The sequence below is a fragment of the Mastigoproctus giganteus genome, chromosome 4 (genome assembly GCF_048544385.1).
Source record: "Mastigoproctus giganteus isolate SK-2022 chromosome 4, ASM4854438v1, whole genome shotgun sequence".
Classification (NCBI taxonomy): Eukaryota; Metazoa; Arthropoda; class Arachnida; order Uropygi; family Thelyphonidae; genus Mastigoproctus; species Mastigoproctus giganteus.
In genome coordinates, this window is record NC_143578.1 from 228,955,654 (window position 1) to 228,968,954 (window position 13,301).

At 34.6% G+C, this 13,301-nt stretch overlaps 1 protein-coding gene across 1 annotated transcript in view; it reads left to right on the forward strand.

The window, feature by feature from the left end:
• LOC150087465 (protein FAM135A) overlaps nucleotides 1-13,301 on the forward strand; it is a 331,998-nt gene that overhangs the window by 135,409 nt on the left and 183,288 nt on the right. The window contains exon 10 of the mRNA XM_090372497.1: nucleotides 3,121-3,350. Coding sequence (XP_090228623.1) covers nucleotides 3,121-3,350 — 230 coding nt within the window. The remainder of the gene's footprint in view (nucleotides 1-3,120; nucleotides 3,351-13,301) is intronic.

Genomic DNA, 13,301 nt, shown 5'->3' on the forward strand with positions numbered 1-13,301 from the left:
TTAACATCTTCAAAAATTCTTAGCTAATCCAAAAATGTTTATTTTAATAATATGTATTGAAAGTATACTCCTACCATTCTTCCATTTGTTATCCAAAAAGTATTGAATCATGTGTATTTTAAGTCTAAAATCACTCCTAACTAAAAGTGTTCTTTATTCGTTAAAGTATAAATTCATTATATTTATGGCTGATACTGTATAAGCTTGCTTTCTTGCATCATTTTCCACTGTTAATGCTAAAAAGTGTGTGTTCATATTGAAGTGAGCAACCCCTAACTCAGAACTGTGTTAATAAATGTGACATATAATAAAAATATCATGTGTTGCATAGAAAAAAATTCTGTCAATATTTCTTTGATCAGAGAAGAGCTATGTGTTGCCATTTGTAAATGTCACATGGAAATAATATCACTTGCAGGACTACTTACTGCTCCAAAATGGCCAAATAATTTTCGAATTTAATGGTGGTTTCAAAGAAGAATAGTCCAGTAATATGATCATGCATCTGGCCATATCTATTATTAATCTTTGGGTTGTTGCATGCATCAGTTGCCCTCTCATGGGGAGAGAAGTTGGGCACAAAGCTCTGAATCCTTACATTCTGTTTGTAAGCCATCCAAAGAATGTGAAAAGTTACCTGATTTAAAAGCAGAATATATCAGAGCAGTCCAGTATCATCATCAATGAGAACTCTGTAATGATTGCAGAGATGTCACTCACAAACATTTTACTGGATTATGTAGAAGTGAGATATGGATTTAAGTCATTGAAGTTAAACAAAATGATGGAAAGGATATTGCAGGATTAATTAATAGTTGACAGAGAGAACTTTTCTGTGTACGAGGTGCTAAAAGTTAAGCATTTATAAATAAAGGTTCCTTTAACTTAACTACTTTTCTTTTGTCAGACATGCCTCTATCTCCTGCAATTTTTGTCTTTGATTATCTCCTGCTATTTTCGTTGTTAAATGTCTTCTGCAATTTTTGCTGACTCTCCAAGACCAAAATTTTTGAATCTCCAAGAGAGACTTTGAGAGTGCAATATTTGATTCTCCAAGCTCAAAAGAAAGATTAAATCATTCTTTTTAGCTTCAGTTCAGTCTTTGCCACTAGAAGTCCTAGGGAGCAAGTTTTGGGAGACAAGGATTTGATTATTGGCCAGCACCTATTGGCAGACAGGGTGCCTTTGAAAATCATCTGTATGTGATTTTGATAAAGCATCTTTTCCAGTGGTTGCCTTTTATTGTTTGAACAACTCAAGTCAAAAATGATCACATGCTGTGCATGTTTTCACCTGGCAGTATTGCATGCATGGCTAACAACAAAGGATGGTGTTTGATGAGGAAAGTTACTGCAAAAGTATGCTCATTCACCATCTATCTGGAAAAATTTATACTATTATTTGTGGCATTGTTATATTACCATTCTCATAACTTTTGGACCAGCACCTTGTAAAAACATAGCTAAATTTATTCAAAAGATCTTGCAAAGCATTCTGTGATTGCAAACAGTTACAAAAATTGCATCATGTAATAGACATTCTAAACATCTCAGGATCTGCTAGCAGTATGAAGCATGTATATTGATGTGAAGGGAGAATATACAGCATCTTTTCAAAAGGCTGCCTGAACATGTTATTTTACTAAGCTTGAAACAAAAACTTTAAATTTTGCATCAGTTGTTTTAAACACACACACACACACACACACACACACACACACACACACACACACACACACACACACACACACACACACAAAATATGTTTTTGCTTTCTAAGCCTTTCATTTCTGCAGCTGGCACTTTTGTTGGGTTAACAGCTTGATTTGAGGCCTCTTTCTTAGTTTTTACTTTCAAAGACTGAACTGAAGATCACATACAGAACTGAATCACATACAGATGATTTTCAAAGGCACCCTGTCTGCCAATAGGTGCTGGCCAATAATCAAATCCTTGTCTCCCAAACTTGCTCCCTAGGACTTCTAGTGTCAAAGACTGAACTTTTAATTTTTAAGTACTTTGTTATTAAGTTGTCAAAGCACAGAAGCTCAACTGCTCAGATCTGTAGTGGGGTTTAAGGAGTATTGAATCTTCTGCCCTTTGTTTTTTTTCATTCACTGAGACTTTGTTCTTGACAAAATGATGTACAAATACCTTCTTTATATAATGATTTTATTGACTTTTCGGTAACGGTAACTTTTTTTTTTAAATTTTACAACGCAGCAAGCAATTGTATACTTTCATAAGTACTTTCCAAAATGTGGTCGCCATACTGAAATATTTCAAAAAAAAAAAATTTTTTTTAATTCTCATTTGCCTTTTTTTGGTAAAGAGATCTTAAATGAAATCCCATTCTAATAGAAATTTTTGTTTTTTGATTCCCTCTCTCTCTCTCTGGGATGGTGGGTGAATTTGGATGGAGTTAGTTACCTTCAGATGGGAGGCAAGGTATGTTTTATTTTTCACACCCAATGGCAGACAAACTAGTGTGAGAACTCAACATTTTATAAATTATATGCATTATACAGGTCCATTTCTGATAGTTTTCATGTAAATTTCTATTATCAGAATTATCATTGAATATCAAATGAAGTAAATTAATAACTGAAAGGCTGGAGTATGACACCAATTTATTTAGTTTTTATTTAAAACTGCATTTACAGCACTTCAGTTGTATATGCAATTACAGTTCTCTTCCTTTTTGCATTAAGTATTTTTGATTTCAAAAATTTCTTGAACAAGCAGTTCTTATGGATGTTGATAATATGAATTAGACTTATAGCAGTGAGAAAGATGAGAAACAAGGGTTAGGTGTCAAAAGTTTGTTGTTTTTGATCCATCAGAAGTGGTTAACAATAAGTAACAAAAAACATCAGTTACATCTGGTATACAATCATTTTGGATATGAGGTTTGACTAGAATTAACCTTATTTTTATTTAAATTTGAAAAGGAAATTTAAATCCAAAAAATTAAAATTTGAAACTGTGCTATATAAAAATGCTTGCTTAATAAAATAGTATGATTTTTTTTTTATTTGCTTTCCAGCAGTTTAAAAAAGGGATCTAACATGAAATTCTACTTTTAATGACAATATAAATCCAAAATTAAATTATTTTGCAGGATATGGAAACAGAAGAAGATTTATTGGTGAGTGCAAATAGTGATATTGCTCAGCTCTGTGGTGCTCTTATTCTTATATGGCATCAATTTCTGGAAATTGTAGTAGGCCGGGAAAAAATTAGACAACATTTATCCAAAGAGCGACATTTTCAGAGAGTTAAAAGGTTTGCAGAAGCTTTCTTCATAATTGAAAGAACACGTGAATCTGCCTTAAATCCCTGTGAGAGCAGGTAAATGCTTTAAGCTTTGTTATTCTTGTTAAAAATCAGATTGTCACTCGCCTTGATTAAACAGATTGATTGGTATAAATGATAATAATTTTGAAGATAATTGTTGGTTGATGTGAAAAGTTATACAATAAAAGTACGAAAATAATTGCACTAGGCATAGGACTACGATTGGCAATTCACTATACAACTGGCAGTGATAATTCACAATATTTTGTTTGTAGTGACCTACAAAGTACAGGTAACCCTCGTATAACACAGTACTTCTACAACATGGTTTTGCTCTAACACGATTGATAAATTGCAGCAATCCAACATGGTACTTGTATAACACGGTTAGAGAATTTCAGTAAACCTCGCATAACATGGTATTTTTGAGCTTTTGTGCTGAGGGGGGACCCTGCTATTATGTTGGATGTAATTTTTTAACATTTCCACCCTTTTTTGAATCCCCGCTTTTGACTTGCTAGTGAATAAAATTATTGAGAAATCCCTGTGTTTTATTTTGTTGGGAAATTCCTGTATTACATTCTGTGCTATTGAACTTGTGGAAAAATCTAGATTTGAAAGTTTTATTACTATTGGATAGCACACAAGGCCATCCAAAATATTTAAGTCATCCAAACATTGAAGTTATGTTCCTGTTGCTACAGTTGTACTGGGTTAATACAACTTCTTTCATTCCGCCATTAGATCAAGACATTATAACCACCTTTAAAACTTATAATATCAGAAAATCGTTACAATGGATTTTGGAAAAAATTTATTCTGAATCTATTGAAGTAATGGGGGCATGGAAACATTTCTCAGTTGTGGACTGTATCAGAATCGTAGCTTTATCGCTGAAAGAAGTAAAACTGTTAACAGTGCTTGTTGGAAAAATGGAAAGACAGATGTAGGATAGATATGCTGAAATTTGCCTTTAGCCAGCGGGTAGTTGGTTAGTGGAACGGCCTTCCATCCCTTGTTGTGGAAGTTGATAGCCTAAATAAATTTAAGGCTCAGCTGGACAGGTATTTCGAACGAATGGAGGGGTGAAATGGGAGTGTTTTTTTTTTTGGCTGATGCTACATAAGCTTGCTTTCTTGCATCATATGCCTCTACTAATGCTAATGTATGGCCAGTGTCAATTCATTCAGGAAATATGATTGAACGGGCAGAAAATAGAATTGGTGCAATAGTAGAACTTGCTACATTGGTAGGGAGGCGCCTCCATAGCCAGGTGGGAAGGAGCAGCAGTGTGTAGCACATGCTTCTTGATTAGACCCGAGTTCGAGCCCGTCACCACCAAATACGGAGGATGCGGAAAGGTCAGGGAATGACCACCGAATATCCCGGAGCAATATGGCCTTAGTTGCTAATGCTCCTAAAAACCAAATAAACAAACAAACAAACAAGCTACATCAGTAGGAGGGTAAGGATTTGATGATATGGCTACTGAAGCCCTCGTGAGTAGCATAGAATCGCCCTCCTCCCCACACCGGCTGGAAAACACCCGAGTTTGAATCCCGTCAATAAAAGGAGGAATTTTTATGGGTCTTTTTCACAATGTGGCTAAGTTAGTCGGTCTGGGGCAAGGGTAGTGTGGTTTTTCTCCCAGAAATTCAGGTATTTCATCCAGCAAAACAGAAAATCGACCTCAGGACACGCAATTTATAGACAATATATACAGAGTAACATGGCCTTCGATGCCAATGCTCCTAAAAAAAAAAAAAAAAAAAAGATATGATTACTGAAGATGTTCAAGAATTACTTCTAGAAAGAGAAGCCAGCGTAGCAGATTTGGTGCAAATGGCATCGGACATAAAATCAATTCAGATGATGATATTGTAGATCAAAATTCTAAACTTCCAAATTTTACACTAAAAAGCATAGGGAAGGCATAAAGTTAGCCGAGCAATTATAACCTTATGTTTTGAATGTAGATTCTTAATTGAAAAGAGCCCAAAGTTCAAAAGGGAGCTTCAAAAATGCTTAGTTCCATACGATGAAATTCATAAAGATTTATCAAGCAAAAGCAAACAAATAAACCCAGATTACTGATTTTTTAAAGGGAGTAGAAGATACACGAAATCTGGAATGGCGTATTTTTGTTAACATTTTGTTAACGAAATAGTGTATTTTTGTTAGCTTTTGGAATCCCCCTTTTGTACTTTTTCTTAGTCCCGTATAACACTGTTTTGCACAACACGACATTTTACAGGAACCTAATAACTGTATTATGCGAGGGTTACCTGTAATATAATGGATGGCATCGATTTAATTGCATCTTATATTGTGACTGCCTTCAAAACGAGTTACCATGATATTGCACTACCTCGAATAAGTAATGATTCACTAATAGAGAAGACTATTGTTGCTTATTCATGGCGGATACCACCACCCAGACGGCACCGTTTCAAGGCTTATTGGCCTGTCATCGGTGGGCAGGTAGGTGCCCCAGTGTCACAGTCATGGAAACTCAGTTATGAAGTATAACTCCACAATATGAGAGATGCCTGATGGTGTACATAGTGATAAACTAAGGAAATAATCACACAACAAGGCATAGGTCTACAATTGGTAATCCACTATAGAACTGGCAGTGATAATTCACAATATGTTATACTTCATAACTGGATTGGCATGATTGCAACGCCAGGGTACCTACCCATTCACCAATGGTACTGTTTCAAGGCCAGTAAGCCTTGAAAGAGTGCCGTCTTGGTTGTGACACCCGCTGAAAATAAGTAACAATAGTCTTCTCTATTAGTGAATCGTTACTTATTTGAGGTAGTGCAATATCATGGTAATATGTTAAGGCAGTTGCAATATGAGATACAATTAAATCAATGTCATCCATTATACTACAGTAGAGTGTCAGTTATCCGGAATAATTAATGTCAGACCTGTTCTGGATAGGAAAAATTTCTGAATAATTGAAGGAAAGGTAACATTTAAATAAATTATATTATAATGTATTAAGGTAAAAGAAAGACTAAATTGCCTGAAAAAAACCAAATTTATTTAATTTAAAAATAATAATAATTTATACATAAAAATTCACCCATTTACATATGTATGTATATTCGGATATGTCATCGTCATCATCATCAGCCATTTTCAATCCGCTGAAGGCCTCTCCGGCAACTTTTCACTTCCTTCTGTTTTGTGCAATGGCCATCCAATTACTACCCACAACCTCGTGAATTTCATCTGTCCATCTTCGTTGTTGTCTTCCAGGTTTTCTATTAACTCCTCTTAGGTACCATTCTTTTATCTTCTTAGTCCATCTGTCATCATGTCTTCGAACTATGTTCAGTTCTTTAGTTTTGATAAGAATGTCCTTTATTTGTGTTTGCTGCCTAATCCATATCTAAGAGTCTGATTCCTAATATAATTCATTCCATTCTTCACTGTGTGGGTTTCAGCTTCTCTTCCATTCTTTTGGTGAGTGCTCAAGTTTCACTTCCATAAGTCATAGTGGGGAGTGTACATTGGTTCATTATTTTACGTTTCAGACAAACTGGGATATTGCTCTTCGGTACGTGACTATATTTCCTGATGCTATCTATCCGAAATTTATTCTTTTCTTGACTTCCAGCCATTTATCATTATTACAGTTAATGGCTTGTCCCAGATGAGTATATGAATCCACCTTTTCAATTACTGCTCCTTCAATGATTATATCCCTTTCTGTGGCATACTTGTTCATCATTACTTTTGTTTTAGCCATATTCATCTTTAGTCCGAAATCCTTACTAACTCCGCATAACTGATTAAGATTTTCCTGTTAATTCTTTGGGATTGTGGCTTATGATCACAATGTCATCTGAAAATCGTAAATGGCTTAGGTACTCTCCATTCATGTTGACTCCTTTCTGTGACCACTTCACTCTTCTGAAAGCTGCTTCAAGGGCAGCAGTAAACAACTTCGGAGATATTGTCTCCCCTTGTTGAACTCCTTTCTCAATTTTCAATTTGCTACTATCTTTGTCTAGTCTAATAAAGGAGGTAGCATGAGGATGAAGTCTGTATCATTCATGAGGATGAAGTCTGTATCATTAGTTGTCAATCCATTTGGGCTCTTCCATGTTCACTTTCTGCTCACCCTTTTTTTGAAAAAAGTGTTCATTACTGACATTCCTCTTGATTCTGCAAATTCCACAAGTCTTTCACCTCTTTCATTTTTCATCAATTCCAAAATTTCCTATAGTTTCCCTTTCTGCACTGTTTTGTCTCTTTCCAACCTTAGCATTGAAGTCGCCCATAATAATGGTGTAGTGAGTTTTCTGTTCATATAGAAGTCTCTCAATTTCCATGTACATTTCTTCAACCTCTTCATTATCATGGCTTGATGTTGGTGCATATATCATTATAACCTTTAGTTTGTACCTCTTAGAAATCCTGAGTAGTCTTGAAATGCTTGATGTACTTTTGAATTCTAAAATGTTTTTTGTATCTTTATGGACCAGAAAGCCACTTCACTGTTTCCATTGTTGTACAGCAGATTTCCACTTGTTAAACTTATATAAGGGATTAATTTCTTCTTCTTGTTTCAGCCAAGTCGATGATATTCCAATTCACATTTTCTAATTCCTTTTCCAGCTCTAATATCCTGTCTTCACCGATGAGTGATGTTACATTTTAACAGGCCAAGTTCAGTTTCTGTGCATATCACCCCGGTTGTATTTAGAGATTCTTAGCACCCTCTGCTTCCACTCTGACCATCTCACTGCCTTAAGAGGGGGAGTGATTAAAAACCACTGGGGACTGAGGGCCATTTATTTTGTTGTGTTGTCATGTGCTGTAGGGTTTGGTCTTTTTCTCTTCACGCTGACCAGTCATCTTGAAGGGAACCACTCTACATATTCGTTGCCACCAAAGTGACGTAACAGGGCTTACCATCGAGAAGGTGTGCATGAGTGGATTTTAAGCAGGTAGGCCAACCAGACTTTTCCTAAATCTTCTAAAATAGAAAGATATTGGATCCATCAGTGTTTAGACTGAGTGTCTGATAACACACAGAATGCCTGTTCTCCTCTAAGCCCCCAATTCGGATTGGTATTTTACTGCAAAATTTTATGTGGAAAAAAATTTTAAAAAGTAATTTTTTAAAATGTTCAGTTGTTTTTTGTTTAGTTTGTTGTGGCTTTTTTTGTTTTTTTTTGCTGCAAAAGCTCTCAAGTTCCTTAATAATATCAATTTGATTATATCACATTATTCCTGTTTTTCTGCCCATTTCAGTGCTGTTTCTTTTCTTTGACATTTGTACCATTAAAAAACTGAGAAAAATAATAAATCACATAGTTCTGGGCAAGTATTATTCTTACCAAATCTGGAGCTAAACTAAACATAATATGAAATGAAGGGAACAAAATATGTCATGGAAAATTGGTTCAATGAAGTGGATGACTAAATTCTATCACTCACAGTTTCCAAGAAAGCCCATTATTTCTAATCCAACACTTCACCAGATGTACAACATAAAAAAACAGACAGAAATAATCTCGTAGCATAATAAATATTTGTCTCATATACTACCATTAATAAAAAAGAAGAAGAAGAAAAATCAGCCTTTCAAATTATTCCAGATAACTGACTTCTAAATAACTGACATTCTGCAGTACTTTGTAGTTCCCTACAAACAAAATATTGTGATGCTAATCGTAGTCCTATTCCTTGTGCATTTAATTTCCTAGTTTATCACTCTGTACACCCTCAGGCATCTCTCATATTGTGGAGTTATACTTCATAACTGGAGCGGCCTGATTGCTACACCAGGGTACCTACCTGCCCACCAGTGATAGGCCAAATAGCCTTGAAACGGTGCTGTTTGGGTTGTGTTATCTTCTGAGAAGAAGTAACAATAGTCTTCTCTATTAATGAAGCATTACTTATTCGAGGTAGTGCAATATCATGGCAATTCTTGAAAGCAGTCACAATATGAAATACAATTAAATCGATGCCATCCATTATACTACTTTGTAGTTCACTACAAACAAAATATTGTGAATTATCACTGCCAGTTCTATAGACAAAAGTACATATAAAAGATGACTTTGATAATGAAATTTAATCTCTTATTTCATTTCACAATTAATCCCACAGAAAATTATTTTTAACAAAATGCAGTACATGCAAGGGTAATGGCAAACAATTAATATTATGTAGGGGTTATAATATGTTAAAATTTATTAAATTGAGAGCAAAAGCTACATGAGCTGAAAAGGGTTTAGTAACACTAATAATAGTATTAATAGGCCATTTTACAATATTAACTGGAGATTTGGAGCTTCTTAAATTCTTTTAATTTGCCATCAAGTAATTTTATACCAAAGAATGAAAGGCATGCACTGAATTGTCTCCCTGTCCCCTTTGCTAGCACAATTATTAAAACAGAATATATTAGTCTTTTACAGTAAAGACAGTAATGTTCAGAAGGGAAGTGTTTTTTATTTCTAGTGAAATACCAAGGCACCTTCATGTAATGGCTCTACAATCACTTTAGGCTTTCCTTTAGTCCAGCTGTTCCCAACCTTTTTTAACTCAGGAACTCCTTTCAACATAATATTTTTTATCGCGAACCCCTTTCAATATAAAAAAATTTTTAGTGAACCCCTTTCAACATAATATTTTTAAAACGAATCACTAAGCCGATATTCTCTGAAATCGTATAATATTTCTGAATTTTTATTATAAAATATTTCCAGTACTACTTTTCATACTACTTAAATGGTAGTTTTTCATACTACTACTTATTATTTATTTCATACTACTTAAATGGTAGCCAAGCATTCTGGTCTCTTGCCAAACCTATTGGCTTCAATTTTTGCCCACCTCTATAAGCGACATTGCGTAATAATAAAAATTATTATTAAGTACTATTTATGCTTTGTAAAGCAGTGATTATTCAGTCTAAACTAAATTTCGAACAGGCTAAGAGTAGAAAACTTTCTTCTTGTCCAAATGGTAGCAGAGCATTCTGGTCTCTTGCCAAACCTATTGGCTGCAATTTTTGCCCACCTCTGTCAAAACCAGATGGTTCTGTTGCCACATCAGCCAAAGATAAAGCTGACCTGCTAGCATCCTATTGATGATCAATATTGATGATCTTGGTAAATCACCTCAAACCATTCCCAGTACACTCCATTCAGTGTCTCCTGTGGTCTTCCGTCAAAAGGATATCAGAATTCATATTTTGGATGAATCTGATGATAAGAAAGCTCCAGGTCCTGATGGTATTTCTCCACTTATTCTCAAAACCTGTGCCCCTGAACCTACTCCTGTTTTGTGTCTTCTTTTTTCAATTTCTTATTCCAAAGGTGCTTTTCCTTCTTGGAAATTTGCTCATATCCAGCCAGTTCCTAAAAAAGGGTGAAAAATCCCTCCCATCCATTATTGTCCCATTGCAATTACTTCTACTTTTTCTAAAGTAATGAAGAAATCAATTAACCACCACTGTTGATCCACTGGTGATATTTTGGCTTATGTTACCCATCTAGTGACAAATTCAATGGAAAAGTTCGGTGAAGTTGCTCACAGGCAGTTGCTCATGACATCTCAAAGGCTTTCGTTTGTGTTTGCCATAAAGGTCTTCTAAATAAGCTTCCATCCTATGGTTTGCCAGCTGTTTTTTTTTTAATTAGGGTATCCAGTTTTATCTCTGACAGTGCACTGGTTAATGGTAGCTTGCTTTCTGTCTTCTTACTTCTCCACTAATGCTGGTGTTCCCGAAGATTCAGTTCTTTCTCCTACTATTTTCCTCTTTATATTAATGGCCTTCTTCCTTTGACTGGAAATCCTATCCATCTGTATAGGTTATTATGTTGCACAGAGCGAAATGGAAAGCAAAATAAAATAAATGACAGGTTCAATGTTAAATAGTAAAGTTTTTACTATTTAACATTAAAGCTGTCATTTATTTTTTTTTACTTTCCATTTCACTCCGTGCAACATGATAACTTATACAGAATGAATCCAGAGTGCACAGGCCTCTTTACGTATAAATCCTATCCATCGTTTTGCTCACGATAGCATGTTGCATTCCACCTTCCAGTTTGGGAAACCTTTCCCTGCTCAAACAGCTGCAACTTCTCGAATATCCACTACCATTTCCTTAAATGCTGATCTCCAGGTAATTCTCCAGTGGAGCAAAGATAACTTAATTTCAATCCTTCTAAAACTCAGTCCTGTCTTATATCTCGCAAAAAGGATTCTTCTGCTCCTATGTTTATCTTCGATGACGCTCTGAGTTCTAGGCAAAATTTTGGGGATTACCCTGACTTCTAATCTCTCTCTCTCTCTCTCTTGGAATAAAGCACTTTACAAATATTGCTTCCTCTGCATCTAAAAAACTTGGTTTTCTCTTGGCGTTAATTTTCTTCCAAACTGCTGTTGACTATGTAGAAATCGCAAATCCGGCTTACCACAGAATATTGTTCCCACATCTGGGGCAGTGCCCTCAAAATCTCTCTCAGGCTTCTAGATTCCGTTCAAAAGAGGGCGGTTAAGTTAATTAATGTCTCATCTCTAACAAAAAAAAAACTCAACCAAATTATGATATTAGTGTCATCTGTAAATGATTACATCTACCCATATAGTTATTGTGTCTGAGACTGACTAACTCAGCCATGGAATGAAAAGTCAACATCCTTTTACTGTCCAAGTTCAAACTCACAGAACCAACTTTTCTTCTTCCTCGTTTATTCATTCAATTTCTGTTTTCTGGAACAACCCTCCTTATATATTTCCTGAAAATTACAATCAACAGAAGTTCAAGTCTAATGTCAACAAGTATTTTCTTTCAACTTTTCAACCCATGCATGGTATTAAGTACTATAGGTTATAAAAAAGAAAAAGTATCTGCACATAACAATGATCCTTGAGAATCAAAAAAAAATTTAGTATAGAAACCATATTTATTTAACATGATATACTGTAAGATAGTAAACTAATTATAAGGAATTGATTGAGATGTGGTTTTTCTTTCTTTGGCAATTCTTTACTTTTTATTTAATTTTATTTTACTTTATTGTTTATTATTTGTTATATTTTGTAGTTTATAATAATATACCTGTGTAAATCTAAGCAGACACCATTATAGAATTTTTAGTGCGAACCCTCAGGGGTTCGCGAACAACCGGTTGGGAACCGCTGCTTTAGTCTAATATGGTAAAAGTCTTGATACCATTAATGTTTATATATAAAGACATTGTATTGTCTACTTATGTGTTTTGTGGCTGGCAGACTTTCAACTGCAGTGAATGTGGCAGTGGTATTAGCACTTAAATGAGAGTAGACTTCTCCATAATTGAGTTGTCTGTGTTTTGCTCTGACATCACGAAAAGGATAATTTGCCATTTACTTAAAAAGTAAGTCACATGTTAAATGAAAATCTTAAATAATGAGACTAATCTGTTGAAAGATGTCTTATCTTTTAAATGTTAGAAAATGTAAGGTTAAGCTTGGAGCTGCATCTTAATATCACTTTTTATAATTTTCATTGATCAGAATAAAAGAATTTAAGTTACAGACAAGATTTAAGGTTAAGTGTGGGAAATGTAAACATTGGATTATTATTATAACTGGATGATGTTGTGCTAATAATTAGTAGCCTGCATGAATTTCTGAATAAAATATAGGTTGTAGAGAATTTTAGCATGAAAATTAGTTATACAATTATGAAAATTGGGCAAGGTAAGGAAAATTTAGATTGTAGATTTTAACCTAACAAAAAACTGGAACAATTTATTAAGAAGTAATTTTGTGTATTCAGGAACACTTTAATGAAGATGGGAAATGGGATGTGGAAATCAAGAACAGGATAAGTAGTAGGAAGACATCATTTGGAGAAAAAGAGAAATTAGCTAAAATACAAAATTAAATGTTTATAAAAATTATTATGCCTATTTTAAATTTTTATGGAGCTTAGAGCTGCATAAAAAATACAGAGATTGAACAGAAGTGAGAAAT